Here is a 21,647-nt window from a genome sequence, read left to right as displayed (position 1 = left end):
AGCTTCATAATATCTAAAGCAACTATTGCGCATTCCAAAGGCAACTCACTGTTAGTGAAAAAATTTGACTTAAAGAAAAATGTCTCAAATGCTGATATTTTTGGTAGAGAATCAAAGGCCATTTTGGACATTTTGACCAGTTCTCCGAGAAGTGAATCACTGTCCATGTAAGGCGCACAGTGCGAGATGTAACGGAATTGGTTCAATTTGCTCAGGATTTGCTTCTTGCTGATCAGGCTCGAAACTTGCTTAATATCCTCCAAGTTCGGGTTAGAGTCAAACATGTAGACATTCTCCAGTTTCGGAGCTCGCAAGATGTTGGATAAGTTGACAGTTTTTGTCCTGAAATTAAAAAAATAAATAAAATAAAATCATTTTAAAATTTCCAAGCTCTTACTTGGCTATTTCAATCCACTGTAGGTTTTTCAGCTCACAATCAGCAAAAGAATTCAACGACTCCTGGTCAGCCATGACAACTCCCATCAAAACCAGTGTTTCCAGTTCCGGGCAAGCGTTGAAAATTTTCTTGAACGTATATTTCAGATCTCTATCTATTACATTGCAGATGGACAGAGTGTGCAAGGTTTTGCCATAGCTGTCTAAAAATCTGTCCAGAATGTCATCTCTAGGGCAGCCGAGCAGAGCGAGCGATTTTAGGTGTGCATTAAATTGCAACAATGCGTCGATTTCCTTGGGAGTGATCAACCTGGGGTCATCAATGAATGTATACATGTTGATCTGGAATTGATTAATTTTAGGTCTAATTTTAAATGAGCTAGAGTTTCATTTTTGACAGGTTCAATCGATTTCCTGAGGTTGTCAAAAATGAAATTCCAGAGCTAGCAGAATTACCAACAAATGAGTGACGTTTGGAAACCAAGCCAGCAGATCGAATTCGAAAGTTGGATTTCTTAGTAAAACGCATAGGTGTCTCAGGGATGAAGAGGCCGATGGTGGTGTCATGGGAAGGAAGTAACCCTGATAGATATTTTGTATGTAAGCATGGTGTTGGACGATTTCCAACGAAGTCAAGAGTTGGATGCAGCGACGGGTTAAATTGTTAGGGCTAATATCAATTGTGTATGAACATCCATCACACGAATAGAGCCTGAATAGGAACACTTTGAGGCGGGAAAAACTTTCCTCGAAGTCGCGGTCAAACCATTCCGGCGCAATGATGATTGAATAAGGCTTTTGAGATGTGGCAACATTGGCATCCACGTAAACCAGGTTTTTGAGGTTCTTGCAGATCTTCTTCAGGTCTCCAAATTTGATTACGAAATCGTAAATCGCCAGCATCTTCAGCTTTTTCATTCTGCTAATATCAAAAATAATTTTTCGATTTAACATCATGGTTTGTGAAATAGATTTAGGTTCAGGATCTTCTCCAATTGTGAGAAACTCGATGTTCGGGGCGCAATTTGCAATCATTCCTACAACATTTAAGATTTGCGCTGCTCGAAGGTGCTCAGGACATAATGACATGAAGCTGTGCAGGTTGATTTCTTTCGTCTGGCTGTTGAGGATATTGGGGAGGAATTTCAGGTGGATCTGGAACTTGTTTTCATTCGTATCCCAGCTTTTCTGTGTCAACAGTGTCTCCAGAATTTTATTGCACAGATGATGGGCTGAAATTAAATGTTTGAATCATCCAAGTTACACATTTTTTAAATCACTCTTACGCAATAAAATTTTGTTCTTCCTTTTCTGCTCAGCAATTTTGAATATCCTCCAAATTTTCGTTACTTAATGAACAAGAAACGTGTTATATATTAATTTTAAATTAAAATTTGAGAACTCACTTAGATTATCGTTCTTCAGCACGTCCTCTTCATCTTTTGGGATGTATTGCTCCATATTCTTTATAATATATTTGACAACAAGTTCCACCAAACTCGTCTCAGGTTGTTTTATTTTCGTCGGCAGCATTGCTATAATTTCCAGCTCGTCTTCTTCGATATCCATTTTAAGTCAAAATTGTGGAAGTAATAGAGAGCTCTGCACTAGACTTTGACTTGAGAGTCCGATATTTGCTACTTAACTATTAAATGATCAAACAATAGAGCGTTCTTATTGGTATTGAGTGTTAGTGAAGATGATTCAAATCCCACAGCAGACAAAAATTCAATAAATTTACAGAATGTTACTCACTAGAGCTTGATTTTCAAATCAAATTAATTTAAAATTATGAAATTCAGAAATGTTAAGCGATTAAAAGAAATAATTCGGACAATTTTAAGGCTCAAAAAAAGATTTTTTTACATAAGAAATAACAAGAATTTGTTTGTTCTGTGTTGTGTGAACAGAAGGAAAACAAACATTTGCATCCAAAACATTCATGTAGGAGCATTTTGTACTTTGACCACTTTTATAGTGTGCATTTCAACAATTAAGACAGCCAATCCTGAAACCAGCGAGTAAGTTGGCGTGCAACCTTTGGAGTGTCAAGTCGTGTCTTAGTTGTTATCAGCCGCATTTCAACTCAAAATGGGAGAGACGTTAATTCCTTTGTCGGCAAACTATCCCAAAGTCAACTGGCTCAACATTAGGTACCAAAATATGGACAAGTTGGCCGATTACGCCATTAAAGTCATGAACAAGGACCAAACTGTGACGGTAAGTTCACGAAATTATTGTTCATTCTGAGATTTTCAGACTTTAACTCTCTCCTCTGGAGGTCAAAGCTTTTCATAGTGACCTGACAATAGGCAGCAAGCGCCTTTTGGAGGTGGCGTACCCGATTTCAGGAAAGCCAAAAAAATTGTTATTAACAGACATCGATGCAGACGTCCTTAAATTGGCTTTCGAGTAAAAGGCTTGAAATAGTATTCAAATATCTAATTTTGACAAATGCTTTTTAGGTTCATCCACCTTAACGGCAACCTGTTGTCCGAAGTGGACAGTTTTGACACTTGCGTGCAGTTAGCTGTTGCTGCCGATCGGTTCGAAATCATTGGTTTGGACCAGTTTAGCGCCAAATTGTTGATGAACAAGTTCCTCTCCGCGGAGAACGTGTGGAACGTCTTAAACTCGCACTACAAAAGTTTTGTTATCTCTACGACTTGTCTCAAGGTATTACAATATAGTATATTTAAGACTATTTTAAAACTATCAATCTTCATGCAGTTTCTGAGTGTGAACACCAAGGAATGCCTGCAAAATGAAAGTTTCCGCGACCTTGAAGAAGAACCGTTCAGGTTATTCTTGTCCCTGAGAGATATGGCTGATATTTCAGAGTTTGAGCTCGTCTCCGCCAGTCTCGAGATCAGTGAGAGAAAAACTGATCCACGGTAACAACTCCTGTAAAATTAATTCAAATTTTATTTAAATATTAACTCAACAGAGTTTTCTTCCGAAATTGTTGCCTGCCGAAGCTGCGCCTCCTTGCCCTCAATGCTGATGATTTTTCCAACCTTCCGCGGCTCTTCTCCTACCTGACGCGCGAAGAGCAGGAATACCTCGCGTTTTACTCCGCGAGTCCTTCTCAACGCTGTTTTATCGACCTGCCGCCCACGCCGAAAACAATTTGTCCCAACCCAACGAAGATGAGAACCAGGGGAGCCAGGATTTTGGATTTGGTTCCTGAGCACGAAATCCAAAGTTCAAAGGTCATTTTCAGGGAGGGAAATTGGTTTGAGCCCCAGGGCAGTCTTGAATTCTCGCTGGAACTGCGCACCAAGAAAAGCATTAAACTCACTGGATTTGAGATTTTCTGCGAGTTGGACTTGCAAAAGGAATTTCTGGAAGAGATCAGGTAAAATACAGAAATCCGTGTTTATTGTGTTTCTTAATTTGGTAAAAATGAACCAACAGAGTGGCAGAGAAATACCCGTGCAACCTGGAGGGCGAGTGCTCGGTGTCGGTGTTCGAGAAGAGTTTCTGCCGGCAAATTGAGTTTCCCGCCAAATTGGAAAAGGACGGCTGGATGTTTGTGGAGCATTGCATGACCTTGCCCGCCGGCGGACGCCTCACTCTGCGGCTGCGGCTCCAGCAACCACGCTTCCTCCGCATTACGCGTTACAACCCCCTCGGCAGCCTTGATTTCAAGGAGCACGAAAACACCTTTTTCGAACCTCCGAAAATCAGCGTCAAGACCGACGAAGGCGATTTGACGAATAATTATTGCATTTTGAAGAGAATCAGCTACGTCGAATTGTAGATTAATTAAATGGATAAAAATCCACATACTTATTTTTAAATAATCGTTCCTTTGTTTTTGCAAGTTTTGTAGTTATTTAGCAAAATAAAATCTGTGACATCACATTTTTTACTCTAAGCATTAGCAAACTCTTCTCGGACCGTAGCTGCGGTGATAATTCTTTCGGATATTTTGTTGATAAAAAACCTAAAGAAGATATATTTTCCAATGCAAATAGTAAATTTAAAATTATTCATATAAAACTTGTTGTTTAAAAATTCCTCTTGATAGTACAAGCACACACGTTGCATAAAAGGATTGAAAATAAACTGTTACACATATAGTCGCAATGTTAACCAAGAAATTCTTCAATCCGAAAATATTTCTGTTATCTATGAGTCATATGAACGTATAAATTGAATGAATACAACTTGCATTAGACCAGAACGAAACTTTTACGTGTCCGAGTAAGCTACAGTTATTTCTCTTAATAGTTTACATTTGAAAATTCTTGCCTTTAAACAAATCAACCATGGACATAGAAAAGGGTAAAAAGCCACAGGAGAGTTTGGTCGATGTTGTTTTGGATAAAATCATTGCAAACATCGACAATTTTATTCCGCCTACTAATGATGACTTTGGCTCAGGTGAGTTATAAAATATTCCAGATTTAATTTTTATTAATTTTTTTCATTTTGCAGACCAACTTCTTCATAAATATTTTGGTATCCACGGCGAATCAAAATCGAAATTTTCAGCTTTCCGTGAGTTTAATAATCGTTTAAAAATCCAAATAATCAAAGATTTCGATATTCGCAGCTCCAGTTCTGACCGAGATGATTTTAAAAAGATATTTCAGCCAGAAGTGCAGAAGTAAAATGGGAAATTTTGAGGAGTTCATTAAAAACCGTCACGTTTTTGCACACTTGCTGAATTGCATGACAAAGACACTCGACCTAGAAAATATCTTGTCCTATTGCACCATCGATTTGCAAGCGGATTACCTTGAAGATGTGAGTATTAAATAAATTTCATTAGATTTTTTTAACCAAAAAGGTGCAGATCTTGCAACTGATAGAAGCACGGGCACCCAACATCGAATCGCTGACTATTCGACCAGGAGTTACCGTTTACGAGTTATATGAAGATTGCGACTGGGAAAAGATATTAAATCCATTTTCTATACAAGCGATTGCCGGAATGAAAAAGCTGAAAGCTCTGAAAGTGTACGAACATGTAATCAGGTTTTCAGACCTTCAGATGATCTGTAAACAACTTCCAAATTTGTCATATGTTGACGTTAATATTGCTTTTAAAGGCATTCAAGAACTCGAAGCGATAGATTTTAAGCAAACCTTTCCTTTTCTTAAGGCGTTGTTGTGCAGAATGAGTTTCGAGAAATGAGTATTGCTTGTGTGTGTTGCGTGTTTGAAAGATTTGTCAAAGTTTAAAATTTGAACATTGTAAAGAGGAAAAGTTTCAAGCGCATTATTGAAAAATCTTTACATATGCATCAATTATTTCTCTACATATTAAAAATGAAAATATAAAACATAATAACTTTGTTTTTAATTTTTTACATAATTTATTAAAACATCATTTCAAAAATGAAGGTCCATGTTGACCTTCCTAGGTCCAGCTTAGGCTAACTTGTTGTTTCTATGCAAGTGAAAATAGATAAAAGCACATGTCATGATGAACGAGAGAAGGCAAACTCGCTGCTGCTATGAAAATTGGTGTGCTTTTGTAGAATTTAACGGGCTACATTTCAGCCCTGAAAGCTTGGATTTTCGACATCTATTAACAAGTACATTAAGCAAAAAATGTAATGGTCACCCACAAATTTCAACACACAAAAAATCGCGTCCATTCGACCTCCAAATTCGCTTTTAATTTTAATTTTCACACGTTGCCCACGAGTTGGCCGCTATTGTCTGCTCTGATGATTACTCATCTTTTCAACAAATTATCAATATGACTTCAAACATGTTTCAAATTAAACAATGTCATGACAGAGAAACTAATGTCTTAATTATTTGTAATTTCTATGCATAATGGACGAGTCTCGGATCGTACATTAAATTTATTCTTTTCAATAGAACAAACATTACAATTAGAGTAACAAATCCCATTTACTTATTGATTTTATATAAGAACTGTCTGAATAATCAAATTTGTTTTGAAAGCATATAATGTTTGAGGAATGCAGAGGATATAGTTATGTAAAGATGGATAAAACCAAATAAGTTAAACTATTTCCTCGTCCGGAAAAGCATTTGGTCTTTAATTTCACCATTACATTTTAAAAATAGTCTGCCATGGACACTGAATGATCGATTTCAACTGGTGAAATTTCTGATTAATTTGTAATTGCATCCATTTTTAAACTTTTTTTTTGCTCTTTTTATCCCTGTCCGAGGACCGGAGGACCGGGAAGAGCGCGCACTGCACTAGCACGAATGCTGAAACCCGGGTGCCAATAACACCGCGAGTCAATGGACCCAGCCCACTCAAGGGCCACTTGCCTCCGCACCGAGGACTGCATTGAAACGCTAGACATTCGTCCAGTGAAGCCAAATCACGCATGCTGGGAAGGTGCAAACCAGCCCGTTGAGCAATTTGAGCAATTCGAGTCACTAAACCTTTTTGCCATTTCTGACATTAGGTAGCCAGTGTTAGATCTCCCAACTGCTCAAATACCTCTCATTGCTTTGACACTCCTGAGAGTGCCTTAACAATGCGAGCCAACGGGCTGGTTTTTTTTAAGGTAGTCGCAGCATTCCCCTGGGCTATTCAGTTCGTTGATCTATTACTTTAAACAGTAGCAATATAGCAGTTTGTGGCATCCCTGCAAGAAAAATGATGTCAGTGACGTGAAAATGACGAAAAATTTTGTATTTTCAAAAGGCTTTAAATTTTGATTTTGAACAACTAAAAACAAGTTTTGTTGGTTTTCCATTGTATTTTGAGCAAATTTTGAAAATTTCCTCATCCCTCCAATGACGTCACTGAGACATCACTGTGATATCACTCACGTCACGATTGCACTCCCGAAGAGACGAGGAATGAAAATGATGTCAAAATGATATCATATTGACATACTCACGGTGACCAAACGTTTTAATATTTTTCCGTTGATATTCGAAAGATATCAATATAATATCTCTAAAATTTTCCAATTTTGGAAAAATTTAAAAAATTGAAAAAAATCAAAATATTTTTTTGGTCATATTTTCATACTTTTTTATATTTCATAGCATATGGGGCCTACAATTCAGGTGTGCAGGGTCACGATTCGATGTGATGTCAAAGTGACGTCAAAGTGATATCAATATGACATGCTCAGCGTGATGATTTTTTGAAATTCTGGGGATGCACGTGATATCAATGTGACATCAATGTGATGTCCCAAAAGAATTTGAAACAAAAAAATTATGAAATTAATTAATTAATTTAAATGTTAATGATCAGCAAAGATTTCAAATTTTTTTGTTTCAAATTCTTTTGGGACATCACATTGATGTCACATTGATATCACGTGCATCCCCAGAATTTCAAAAAATCATCACGCTGAGCATGTCATATTGATATCACTTTGACATCACATCGAATCGTGACCCTGCACACCTGAATTGTAGGCCCCATTTGCAATAATATAATTTAAAAAAGTATGAAAAAATGACAAAAAAATATTTTTTAATTTTTAAATTTTTTTGAATTTTTCCAAAATTGGAAAATTTTAGAGATATTATATTGATTTCTTAAGAATATCAACGGAAAAATATTAAAACGTTTGGTCACCGTGGGTATGTCAATATGATATCATTTTGACATCATTTTCATTCCTCGTCTCTTCGGGAGTGCAATCGTGACGTGAGTGATATCACAGTGATGTCACAGTGACGTCATTGAAGGAATGGGAAATTTTCCAAATTTGCTCAAAATTCAATTGAAAACCAACAAAACTTGTTTTTAGTTGTTCAAAATAAAAATTTAAAGCCTTTTGGAAATACAAAATTTTTCGTCATTTTCACGTCACTGACATCATTTTTCTTGCACATAAGTGCAATTGTGACGCGGGTGATATCAAAGTGATGTCACAGTGACGTCATTGCAGGGATGGAAAATTTAATGCTTGAATAAGGAAATCAGTAAATATTTTTATTTTATAAAATGGAAAAAACTCCATGTTTTCGATTGGTTGGAAACGCAAATAATTTGCGATGGCTGGGAGATTAAGATTATTAAAATAAAAGTGACAAGCGCGACGGGGCTACTTTTTCCGCTTATGCTCTTAACGGTGGGGATTCCTTACACTCAGAATTATATTGTATGCGATGTATGTGACAATAAAATATAATTCATATGTGTGTTCTTGGTTCCTAATCAAAAAATTAATTGAATTTTCCAGGAAAAAATATTACTGTGATGTCATATTGACATCAAATTGATATCACCAGGGTGACGTCAAATTGACGTCACTAAATGTCCGTCACAATGGGATCATATTGACATCATTATGATATCACGACCAAAAAATTTTTCCCAGAAAATTATTTTTATTGCATTTTTAAAACTTGAGGTTGAAAATGCTATTAAAATGATTTAAAAAAATTTCTGGGGAAAATTTTTTGGTCAAGATATCACCTCAAGTGACGTCAATATGACGTCATATTGACGTCACTCCAGGTTGGAGCTCGGAATACGGATCCAAAAACTGTCAGTTTTGAAAATGCTATTAAAATAATAGCATTTGGGGAAAATTTTTTGGTCGTGATATCATAATGATATCAATATGATCCAATTGTGACGGACATTAAGTGACGTCAATATGACGTCACCCGGGTGATATCATGTGACATCAATATGACGTCACAGTGATATTTTTTTTCTTGCAGGGATTGTAGCCTGTGCGGGTCATGTGCCCTTTGATATAAATCAAGATTGACAGCAGAAGCCTCAGGGAGAATCAGACCACCTAACTATTCATTTCATAACAAATTGAAAGATAATTCTGAGTAATGTATCTTGACTTCTGCTTAATAAATAAAAGACTTTTATTTATTAATATAAAATATTTATGAATTAATTCATTTAAATTTGAACAAATAAATTAAAGAAATACGTAATGAAGTGTTTTGGAATGTTCATCTAAATAGGCCGTCAAGATAATCTTGAATTGATTTTTGAAACAAGACAGCAAAGAAAAGTTACATGGATAGAAGTAACGATAAAATCGTTTATTTACTGACTTATAAATCAAACATCAATGAATTGTTATTCCATATACTTATATTACGTTGAATCCAAAAGTAAATGGTTTAATATTTGACGAGAGCAAAATTGATGCACATATATGATTGTACTTTTAATTGCACTAAGCCATATTAACTATCCCCTCGGACCAGAATAAGCTGTGCATACTTGGATAGTTCCAATCTTTAACTTAAAATCAGTTCAGATATTTTCAACAATATACGCAACCTGCCATGGACTCCGATGATCGATTGCAGCTGGCGCAAATTCGACTGCATAATCTGCAGGAACAGAGTTTGTTTGACATTTTAGTAGAAAGGGTCGTAACAAGCTTAGATTCCTTCATATCTCATCCCAGTGACAAAAAGCAGTTTGGTGAGTCCAAAATCTTGCATATTTTGTTTTTCTACATTAGTTTCCTTTTCAGCGCAACCAGTTCTGCAAAAATATTTCGGTAAAAAGGGCAAAAAAATGTCGATAATCTTTTTGAAATTGCGTGAGTAATGAAATTATAAATAGTTTGTGAGGATTTTAATAATGCTTACATGTGCAGCTCATCATAAAATTGAGGAAATTTTAAAGAGAGTTCTGAGTCGGAAATGCAGCAACAGTTTTGGAGACACAACGGAATTCGCCAAAATGAAAAATAGAGTTGCTCAATTGCTAAATTCGAGGACTAGAAAAATAGACTTGAGCAATCTCATGTCTTTCTGCCCCGCTACTGAGAATCAACTGGTAGAAGTTACAGAGGTGTCAGGGTTTTACCTGACGATATTACGATCGCATTAATAATTGTTCAGCACCGATATGTAATTTACGTTAACTTTCGGGCGCCCACAGGGGAGAGCGGAGGGAGAGACTCAGGTATCAATAAAGGCAACGCAAGCGCCTCCCCCTCGTGAGCACACGACCCGCTCGCACCCAGGCATTCGCTCTCCTGACGACACACGAGCAAGAGGGTAGCTCTCTCGCTCCCCCGCTCGTCCCTCTGGGTAGCCACGCTGTGTACTGTCGCCGTTATCTGCAATAAACTGGTATGGTATAGTAACTGGGCATTTTCCCTTCTTGTCCACCCTGCACCCTTTAAAGTCTACTTTGGCCACAGAAGAAAAGGCTCTGACCTCGTGATAGGAGAAGGCGCGCCGGCAGGGCCGACTGCACCCATTCGGCGGCCCTGCCCCGCGTCGCTGACATGTGGAGGCACACCGGCGAGATGACCCGTAAAAAGTATTTGTCAGCCCTCACGAGCGAAGAGTTTTTTTTCTGTTGCCAAAGTGCCCTCCCAAACCCAGCCCTCCAAATTTTTTTGGACCCGAAACCCCCCCAAGCGCGTAATTTCCTCCTAAAGGACATGTAAAATCGAACTTACGTACGCGTCATGCAAATTTTGTAAATATTGTATAATTTAAAATATGTCAGGTGCATATTAGGCGATCTAATTTTTTCTTTGCACGCTGAGACATACGTAAATTTAAAATGGACGGTAAATCTATGCAAATCGGACGCCGGTTGCTCGATGAATTTTTCGGTGAAAGTACAGAGGACGTTGAATTATACGTACAGGACTTACACGTAATTAGAAAAATCTCGGGAATGACAAAAGATGAAACGCTTGATGTTCTTGCAGACAAATTACAAGGACACGCGAAAAACTGGCATTTACAGTGGGAATGTGACCCATTAAATGTAAATAAGGGACTTGATGAGCATTTGAACGATTTGAAAAATTGGCACAATGATTTCGCACACTTGTACTACGTTAAAAACCCGAGAAAATATAGCGAACCGCGAGATTCTTCCACTTTCTCAGATAGCGATCAATCTACCGATAATTTTGGGACAGATTACACCTTTAGAGTCAGCCGAGACCGTAAGAAAAAATCAAAAACACAAAAGGAGGAAAAAGATGAACTAATTTTACTCCTCCTCAAACAGTTGCAACAAAAAGAAGAGCAAGTGCGCACTCTTCAAGTGGCACCTTGCACCGCACAGAACACATATGCGTTAACTTCACCTCATACTAATTATGTACTCATGCAAACACCGCGACCTATACAACAACAGTTCGTAGAAATTCTTCCTCAGCCGCAACCACAGCATGCTTTCCCAATTTACCAATACCCAGCCGAGTACCCGTCGTACCAAGTGCACCCACCACCAGATTTCGCACCTGCCTACCAAACGGCACCCCAGTCAGAACAACAGCAATTTTTCTCATACCTAGTCCCCAAAATTTGTTTCAAATGCAACCGCAGTGGACACATTAGAAAACAATGCAGATCACGCGTAGGAGATGCGTATCGCAGAAATAGGAGACAAAATTACTCTTCACGCACGCACGACCTTATAACATCTCAGCCAGCAACGACATGCGGCATTCCAACAAACGCGATTTTACCCCAGACCGCGCACTCGACTCAAACGCGAAAGGTACTCCATAACGTGACGGTTTATGCACCCAAATCAGCAGCAAACCTAGAAAAGGAGAATCAAAAAGGGGCAATGTCTATCACGCAAAATCACAGCCTCGCCAGGGAACGAACTCATGTAAATATTGTAAATTCCATTTCCTCCAAAGAAGCCGAGTCTTCAGTTCCCTCGGAAAAGGGTAATTCGCAACAACAAAAGCAAGCGATTAACCAAATACCGTTCTCATCAGTGCCAAAATCAAGTTCAAGCGAGTATTTTGATTTGTCATATTTTCAAGACGAAAACCAAAAGCCAGTAGTGAATTTGCACGAACAAAAGAGAGAAGTTCCACACACAACCGGATTTGTAGCTCAAAGTGAATTACTGTCCGAAAAAAGAGCTCCAGAAAATGCATGTACATTGGCGGAAACCAAAAATGTCGGAATAACTGGACAAGTAAAGTCATTCCACTCAGCTCAGGTGAAAAATGAGATTGGAAGATCTAACGTTAAGAAAAAGAAAACTCCAAAGGAGATCAATTCACAAAGGAAAATAGAACGTACAAAATTAGAAAACGCGCAAGAGGCTGAAATTCAAATTGCAAAAGACACAGCTATAGAAAATGGCGTAGTTGTAAATAAGTTCGAACCGCAGAAAAAAGCGTTAATCAGTACAGCAGAAAATAACATCACATTGCCAGGAAAATGTGTAGTAGATACTGTAGCAGCAGTTAAGCAAGAAACTAATAACTTGGATGAGCGCGAAAATCACGTTGACAACGGTGATAAGACTATTCCCAGTGACAGGAGTAAGGAAAAAATTGAAATTCCTTTGAAACTAAAACCCATTATCAAGAACACAGTAGATTTTTTACGAAATCTTGGGAACTTTAGTAGCAAGTGGCGCAATAAGCGAAAGCACGAGACAACACGAAAACCTTCGAAATGGTTAAAATATTGAAAAGAGAGGTATTGCCGAGCAAGCCACAGAACGGTTGATATTTGAAGTTGAAGTTGCATATGTAAAATATTCTTATAAAGTAATCTTAGCATTTCGGTTTGTAAAATTTGCATTCAGTAATTTGAACGTCAAACGCTTTTCTTCGAAAAATGTGCATGATTTTCCAAATAAATATATTAGATATGATTTCCTATCAAGAAATGACATGATACAAATTTGACATGACGGAATACAAATATTCCTAAAAGCAGTATTGATAAATTTTCCTTTACGCGCAGTAAAAATATAAAGAAAAAAGGAATGATCCGTATATGAAATCCAGATTGTCGCAAGATTATTGAATTTTTAAGGTCCCGATCGCAGATTTTTTAAAAGTAAATTAACGTCCACAAAAGAAAAAAAACGACGGTATATATTCTTTTTCTTCTTCCTTCACACTGATTTCTTAAGATCAAGTCTCTAGATCTCTCAACAGGAATGTGTATTATATTAATCCAGGTCAATGTACCAAGCCACAATGCCAACTAAACCCCCGTCCCTTAACTTTTCACTCGCCAGCACAAAGCGTAATAAATCTTCCAAGTTACATCATTAACAACAAAGGGGTTTAGAACCTATCACCAGGGGTTCCACCTTCTTGCTCATAGAAAAAATAACATTTCCTTAAAAAATACCCTCACATCTAAAAAGTCCCACAAAGCGGCAAGACATTAAAGCTTCAAGTTCATACAGGTCAAAGAACCCTATCTCACGCTCGCCCCTAGTAACCAAGCAACGTTGATTGAACGTTGAATCAACGTTGAACGTCAACGACGTCAACACAGAATCAACGTTGACGTCAACGTTCAATCAACGTTGAGAATGGTCACTGCGGTGTCGTTGATGCAACGTTGACGATCAAATTTCGTCGAAAAAATCGCGGTATACATTATCTCAGCAGATCGCTTTATTTTTACTTAATTCGTGTTTTTTTATAGTGTTGATCACCGAAATTTATATCGTTGTTGACGATCAACAACGCATCAACGTTGCTGCGTTGTTGATGTAAATGAAAATTTTTTTGGGTTCTATTAATTGGAATTTATTTCTTTAATCAAAGATCACACATTACAAAATGTTCTGGTACATTTCCTATTAAGAATTTATTATATAACGCTTGTCTAGGTGTTATTTGCTTAATTTCACGACTGTCTGGAGTGGCTTAAAAAGAGCCAGCTGACAGATTTGCCTGTTCTGTGTTATTTCTTGCGTGGGAGTTCCTGAAATATGACTTGAACTGAACACCTTTAACAGGTCTTCACCACTCAGTGCCGGACTGTCACTTGGTTCGCTTTCGTGGCCGAGATGCGGCATCCCCGAACTCCGTAATTGTCTTAACCGACAGGGTCAAAATACGAAGACTTGTGTTTATTAGATTGTTTAAGTTAAACTTGCATATTTCCAGTGGGGATCTCAAACAATCAATACGCAATACGACGCGGGTGATGGTCGTCTCTATCGTATAACATAAGCTCGAGTGTTAAAATAGATGGAAGTCGTATTGATTATTTGAGATCCCACTGGAAATAAGTAAGTTGTTTGACTTAAAACAATCTAAAAAACGTAAACCTTCATATTTATAACACTGTCCGTCTGACAGTTGCAGATTTCGAAACACCACTTAATTATTCGAGCGAACCAGGCGAGTGACCAGCTCTGGGTGCTGCAGACCGGCCAAAGGAGTTAAGTTAAATTACGGGAACACCCACGCGAGAGTCCCAACAGCAGCCCAAGACAAGAGACAAATCTGGCAGTTGGCTCTTTGAGCCACTCTTAAAGTAAATCAAAGCAATTAACTCCAAAGACGAGCGTTACAATACATAAATAAATTTTTAAATTAATGGCACCCGCTAAAAAGCCATTTAATAGAAATTACATTACTTTTAAATAAATAATTATTAGTTAAAAATTCCCATGATAGTAGTTCCTGTTTTCTTTTTTACAATTTACAATGACATATATGGTGGATAATATTCTTCAATTGAGAGCTGCTATTTTAATTTAAGGCACAATAGTATATTTATAATTAAATTATCACGTTATCGTATCGTGCAGCAGCTTTTTTGGTCCCACAAAGGCCACAAACCCATTAAAATAGTACATAACATCCAAAATACTGGCGGCTTAAAACATTAAGGGCTTGAGTGACTGGTGAATTGAGTTGTTTTTTCATTTTCTTGCTCTTCCGGCCTCTGCTATTCACATTTTGCCAACGACGCAGAAGAACCATATCTTTGGCAGCTTCTCAGGATGCCCTTGTTGCTCATGAGAGATCTGTGGACATCATGAATTATATAAATTACTTTCTAAATTCTACTCATATCTTTAAATTTTACAAATTAATGCGCAAATTTTTACTGTGAGAGACATACTTTGACATACGCATGTCAAGGTTAGTAAGGTACTATTCAGTCTTACTAATAAATCATCCCTTTTTCTTCACCCCTAAAATCAAAGTACTTCAACTTAGAGCTACATAAGATTAAACTATGTAACAAAACCGTTTTTTAACATGAAATTTAACTAATATATTTTACTCATTCAAAACATGATTGGAAGTACAATAATAAATCAAGGTTATTGCAATTCAGAGTGGAGAAAAGGGGATATCTTTCCCTATCAACTTGAAATCGGGTGTTTTTAAATTATTCAGACGGTAATTTATTCAAGTTAATGGCTTTCAACCAGTTAAAGATGATTTTTTCAAACTTGTTGGTCCATTAACAAGGGGTCATGACACTATTTTACAGCTTTTGGTAAATATTTGGCCAAAATAATGACTTAACCTTTGAGAAATTTTTGAAAATCTGATGCTTATGCCAAAATTGAACGTAATTTACTGCCAAATAATTAAATCTGAGTTAAATAAATTACCTAAATGCCAAGGCTGCAAGTTTGGTCCATCTCCAAGATCGACGATAACTCAGCAGCGACACATACCAGCAAAGATTCTTCTCTTTTCTATAGAGAAATGACGCGCATCCTGAAACGGGGAAAATACTAGTATTCTGCATGCAAATTTGAATATTACAATATTCATGACAAATAATCAAGCCGATAAACACACTAGATTTACAACGAGTCTCAAATTACATATAACTGATACTATATTTTAATTAGTTTTAATTCAAATTTCAAAAGATACAGGAAAGCAGCAAAAAAAAACGAATAAATTATAATTATTATTGCATCAATCACACTATGAAAAAATTTGATATATGCTCAGAGACGTTTCAGTCTAATAAGGGGTCAGTAATGAAATCAAATTGTAAAAAGGATATATTTTTCAAATCAATCAGACAATTTTGAGAAATGACAAATTATAATGCGCATTTCTCCGTAAAATTTAAGGTCAATTGTACGCGGTTTTAGAGTTGAAATTTATAGAAGACACTTATTTGCTTTCAGGTCTTGTTAATAGATGGTGAAATTCCAAGTTTGGAGCTTGAGAATGGGAGCGTTCCCTATTTTTCAGTATCTCAAAAATCCCCGAGCAACGAATTCTGTTAATGAATTCTTAACTGTTACTCTTGACTGATTTGAGATAACGCTTAGAAAATTTCACTACCCGACCCAGTTTTCGATCCTGAAAAACTTTTCTATTTGCAAAAATTCCCAGGTCGAAGGTCAAGGTCACTTTTTGCAACCTTTTTTTTGAAAATTCAAAATTAAGGGATGATATCCCTATTCGATTATTTGTGGTTCAGGGTTTAAATGTAGCCCGTGCAATTCTGCACAAGCACACCAAGTTTCATAGGTGCAATCACGATAGTTTTGCTGCAATTCGAATATGAAAATTAAAAACCGGCTCAAGGCTGCTCGGCCGCGCATGGCCTTTGGGCAGCGAGTTCGCCTCTCGTTTTTGAACTATATATTTTATTGCATTTAATTTTCTTATAAAAACCAAGAGGCCTAATGAAGGTAGAAATCGACGTTAAGGGTCTGTCCCTGACGGGCCCCAGAGATAAAAAATTCGAAAATTTCCAATTTCATCGAACTCGCTGTCATTTCATAGGTTTTCAACGCTGTAAAGTTCAAATTCAAAGCCTAAACTGCTGAATGATAGTCCTGAAACCGGTCCTTGAGATAATTGTGGTAGCCATTAACTCTGACATAATACTAAAAAATATGAAAATATTAAAATCTTTAATTTATGATAAGAACCTTCTGTTTTGAACACATGAAGTTCATATTGAATGTTGAAAATTGCGATTTTATTATTATTTCATTGTAAAAATGAGCAATGTAGCAAATAAATTACTTTCTAAAATTTTTGACTTAATAATTTAGGGAAACAAAAGGGTTTCATTTTTAAGATTAGCTTAATTGATATTGCATTTAAAAACATTTTGACATAGCATTAAGGAAAAGATTAATCAAAAATTAATATGAACTTCATGTGTGCAAAACAGAAGTATATTTTCATAAATTAAAGATTTCAAAATTTTAACCATCACATCTCAGGATTTATAGATTCCAAAATAATTATTTCAAGGATCGGTTTCAGGACTCTCATTTGGCAGATTTGGAATTTTATTTGAGCTTTACAGTGGTGAAAACCAATGAAAAGACACCAAGTTCGATGAAATTGAACTTTTACGACATTTTAACTCAGGGTCACGTCAGCGACAGACCCTGAAGGTCGAGTTCCAGCTTTCTATGGCTCTCTTGTTGTGTCTAAGCAAAGTAAATTAATGCGAAATAAATATATTGACGAACGAGAGGTGAACTCGCTGCCCTGGCCAATCTGGCCATGCGCTGTCGAGCGGCGTCGGGCTGGATTTTGATTTTCAAATTCAAATTGTAAGAAAACTTTCGCGATCGCAACTATGAAACACGGTGTGCTTATGTATAATTGCACGGGTTACATTTAAGCTCCTAACTCAGAAAATCGAAGAGGCTTTTATCATTCCTTAACATTAAATATTCAAAAAAGGACGCAAAAGGGGACCTTAGATTTGCGCTTTTTTGTAAAATGAAAAATTTTCAGGATCAAAATCTAGGTTGGGCAGTGAAAATTTCAGATGATCTACGCAGTCAAAGAGTTACAGTCCACATTTCAATAACAGAGTTCATTTTTTTGGGGATTTTCAAGATAACGAAAAAATAGGCAGCTTTAATTTTGGAATTTGAACGTCTTTTAGCAAGTACGGTACTTAAAGCAAATATAATTGTCATCTAAAAATTTTAATGTTAATAAATCATGTCCGATCGACTACCAATCTTGCGGAGAACTGCCAATATTCTTATTAACATATTTATGTTGGATAAAAGAGGATCCTTATCAACATGTAGTTTAATTTCTGTATATTAGGAAGTGCAGAAAGCTGTTTGAAAGGCTTGCACCTTAAAGAAATATATTTGGAAAATACGAAGTCCTGACAGAGACTGAAAAAGTAGAATTATTAAATTTTTAGGCATCAAAACATTTGATAAAAATTCCAAAATCGCTTCAAAATTTTTAATTTTCATTTTTTTAAATTATTTCGTTAAAACCTTATATCAGATTTGTACGTTGATAACATAAAATATTAACTATACAAGATGATTACATCAATATTAATAATCTGTAATGATTCCGTTTGAATTAAATTCAATTTCCATTTAAAAAAATTAAAAATATGAGAACCAGTTTTATAACCTGTCATTTCCGAGTCTTCAGGAAAGTCAATTAGCCAAGACTGTGGAAAAGTTTGTGTTTTCTCAAAGAAGCATTCTCAGTCAAGTTTAACTTTGTCATTTTTTAAAAACCTTATTGAAGAAAAATAAAATTATTTTCAAATCAGTCACAATATTTGCCCAAAATAATCGAAATGGAATTAGAATGCAAAATTAATGCTCATCGATTTCCGAATGCATATTAGTAATATTTTAAAATAACCTAATTTTTTTGACAGCGTAGTGATCCGAAACATGTTGTCATTTGAGTAGAGGAAAAAATATCCTAGCTGGCAACAAATTTTTATGTCAAAGACAATGATAAAAAAACTTAACTTCAGTCGGTAAGCAAAACATTAGTGCTGAAAAGCATGATTCATTCATTCAATTATCTAAATTTTCAATGCTCTGTGACACTCAACGTTCCAAGAGTGCTGGTTTTTAAAATAATTATGAGCAAGCCAGTTTTATCCCAAATTTGCCGGCTAAATTGGAAAAAAGTGGCTATAGTAAGACACTTCAGTACTAAAATTCTGGTAAACTATTAAATTCCACCTTGAATTTAAAATTTTTTAAACTTTCTAATCATTAAAATTTTATATTGAACATAATTATTATATAAATTATATTATCATGCAAAAGACAATCTATTATAGCTACAAACTTTAACCGATTAAAATCCCCATGATGCCGATAACAATTGCCTGCGGTTTTAACTTTTAAATTTTAAACACACTCTGGCTAAAACCGGCTGGTCCTTCAGTGTCCAAAGTTCCAAATTTTGATCAAAATTCGGAACTTTGGGAACTTGCTGATGTTCGCTGCTAATATGGAAAATAATTTAAATATAAAATATATTACCTAATTGAAGATTGCCAGGCCAAGATGTTCATTCAAACCGTCCAACTGCGAGAGTCCGAAGTCAGATCAAAGCTCGTGCAATCAGGAAAAGGGCATTCCAGGAAATTCGGCAAAAATTCATTCTTTGCCCAGGAAAATGACACCTCCTGAAACGTAAATAAACAAAATCAACTAAACTTTCTCATGAATGTGTGTGGAAAAAATACTTTCCACCAGGTCAAATTCTTATGAGAATATCCCATAAAGGTATGGGTGCCGAAAATTGTAATCTACGGCGAAATATGTAATTTTTCCCTACATAAAAAATCCATGTTAACTAAACAACTGATAAAAATAAAAGTAAAACAACTTTAATACACGTATCCTACTCGTAAATTATCTCTCTAGCCAAAATTATGATTAAAAATTAATGTTTGATAGCTGATTCAACAAAAGAACGAATGATAAAATAAAATTTCATCACTAATTTAACGCAAAAGTTGATCAAAACACACATAAATTGAGGAAATCGAAAATCTTGGCTTGTGTTTTTTTTGGTACTTTACCAAAACAAATCAAACTTTGTGCTTATCTCCCGTAAACCCCTGCGGCCAAAATCGGGTCAAACTAGCGTCCTTACCTTTTAGAAACATCCAGAACACGATTATGGGTCCGTTCAGGCACTTAATCTGTCAAAAACCACCGAAAACAAGGAGATCAACGCGGGCGGCTAGGATGATGCAATCGCGTGCCGGTCCGTCATGTTGTTTTTATACACAGCGCCAGCAGCTGTTGCTTGCTGCTGCTGGCAGTGGCGAGTGGCGCTACGCGCGCCACGCACGGCCAGCGAGGTAAACACAGAAAGCGCGCGCGCGAACATGCTGAATTAGCACTAACAATAAGTGCTCAGATCGAGTTAATTGAAAAGTTAATATTTATTCAAGCATTAAAAAAATAACGAAATTTTTAATTAATAATTTTGTCTCAAGACAAACTCGCAGAAAATTTGATCTTCAACGTCGCATCAACTTCACATCAACGTTGATTGACGAAAATCCTTGAAGAACGAGTTAATTGAAAGAAAAAATAAAAATTGCTAATTTTAGAATTAAAACTTTTAAAAATTTTAAGAAATTATCGTTTCATGAAACACTTCTACGCGCAGAAAAATTTTATCTTCAACATCACATCAACGTTGTTCAACGTTGATTGAAAAAAATACTTTAAGAACGGGTTAATCGGAAGAGAAAAAAAATATTGCTAATAAAAGTATTAAAACTTATAAAATATTTAAGAAAAACACTATTCATGACACACTTAACCGATTTGAAAATTTTGATCTTCAACATCGCATCAACGTTGTTTAACGTTGACTGACAAAAAATTTGGAATTTACAAATTTTATCTAATCTGATTGCACATATAAGTTGGAAAGAGTGAAAAAAGGTAAATTTTTCATTTTCCATATTACAAATTAAACATAGAGTGAAAGTCATGGTGATCGTTGACGTTCAACAAAAAATCAACGATGCCAAAAATGGTACTTTCAGACAAGTATTGAAATTGAAAATAGTATGAACAGTTTAACAATAATATAGTCTTCAATTTCCAATTAAAATTTAGTTCATTTTTTCACTTTTGACCATTGTTGACGTTCAACGATAAATCGTCAGAGCGTTGCTCAACGTTGATGGTTACTAGGGGCCCTCTTACAAACGAAACACATCTGTTTTAGAAGGTCAAGCGAGCGATCAACCATGAGATACCTTTGTGCTTGGTTCTATACAAAAAAAAGGTTATTGTCAAGTTCTTACAAAGCTTAAAAAATTCCTATCTTTTTATGAAACACTGACACATTCTGTTCTTTCATCTATTATTACGATTTCTTTATGTATTTAATTTATGTCACATTCTTATTTCTCTATTTAAATATAAAACACAATACTCAATACCCATAATAAGTTTAAGGATATGAATCAATACGGCAGGAACACGCAATTAGGTTTAATAATAAAGTGCAGAAAGCTTTCCCGTGATTGAGAACCAAGAAGGAGATAAATCCAATTGTTAGTTTTTACTCCTAGTGCAACACAAATATTAGTCGCGGTTTTATTTAATTTTTCATTACGCGATACACACTTGGTCAAGATTTGAGGCTACCATACCCAAAACTTCCAACGTGGGCAGAAAATTCCGGCCAATCGGGCAGTTGACTCAAATTCGATTTTTTTATCTTAATTGTTAAAGCGCGCAAATTTTTTTATATTAGTTTTAAAGAGGTCAACTGTTTCATTTCTTTAATAATTAGTGGTTGCAATTCACGATTACATGACAGAAGCGACAGTAT

At 36.0% G+C, this 21,647-nt stretch overlaps 2 protein-coding genes and 2 long non-coding RNA genes across 4 annotated transcripts in view; 2 read left to right on the top strand and 2 right to left on the bottom strand.

Annotated features, from left to right (window-relative positions):
• LOC135935978 (uncharacterized) overlaps positions 1–21,647 on the bottom strand; it is a 192,761-nt gene that overhangs the window by 141,407 nt on the left and 29,707 nt on the right. The window lies entirely within an intron of this gene.
• LOC135935784 (uncharacterized) lies at positions 2,482–4,159 on the top strand. Its single transcript, XM_065478341.1, has 4 exons — positions 2,482–3,072; positions 3,127–3,290; positions 3,344–3,754; positions 3,814–4,159. The coding sequence occupies exons 1-4, from the start codon at positions 2,851–2,853 to the stop codon at positions 4,157–4,159; spliced, it is 1,143 nt and encodes a 380-aa protein (XP_065334413.1). The 5' UTR covers positions 2,482–2,850.
• LOC135937857 (uncharacterized) lies at positions 4,542–5,561 on the top strand. The gene is made up of 3 exons (XR_010574561.1): positions 4,542–4,902; positions 4,958–5,151; positions 5,201–5,561. It is a non-coding gene; the product is annotated as an uncharacterized LOC135937857 (long non-coding RNA).
• Positions 13,813–20,096, bottom strand: LOC135937292 (uncharacterized). The gene is made up of 4 exons (XR_010574493.1): positions 19,941–20,096; positions 19,322–19,467; positions 15,677–15,785; positions 13,813–15,076 (listed from the first exon to the last, which is right to left on the bottom strand). It is a non-coding gene; the product is annotated as an uncharacterized LOC135937292 (long non-coding RNA).

This window comes from Cloeon dipterum, chromosome 2, assembly GCF_949628265.1.
Source record: "Cloeon dipterum chromosome 2, ieCloDipt1.1, whole genome shotgun sequence".
NCBI lineage: Eukaryota > Metazoa > Arthropoda > Insecta > Ephemeroptera > Baetidae > Cloeon > Cloeon dipterum.
Note: the sequence above shows the minus strand (reverse complement) of the source record. Positions and strands in the feature narration are given on the sequence as shown.

Excerpts from the sequence above, each read along its gene's own strand:
- LOC135935784 (XM_065478341.1), top strand. The coding sequence starts at position 2,851 with ATGCTTTTTAGGTTCATCCACCTTAACGGCAACCTGTTGTCCGAAGTG. Across the intron at positions 3,073-3,126 it reads TCTCTACGACTTGTCTCAAG|TTTCTGAGTGTGAACACCAA; the intron begins GTATTACAATAT and ends ATCTTCATGCAG. Across the intron at positions 3,291-3,343 it reads GAGAGAAAAACTGATCCACG|AGTTTTCTTCCGAAATTGTT; the intron begins GTAACAACTCCT and ends TTAACTCAACAG.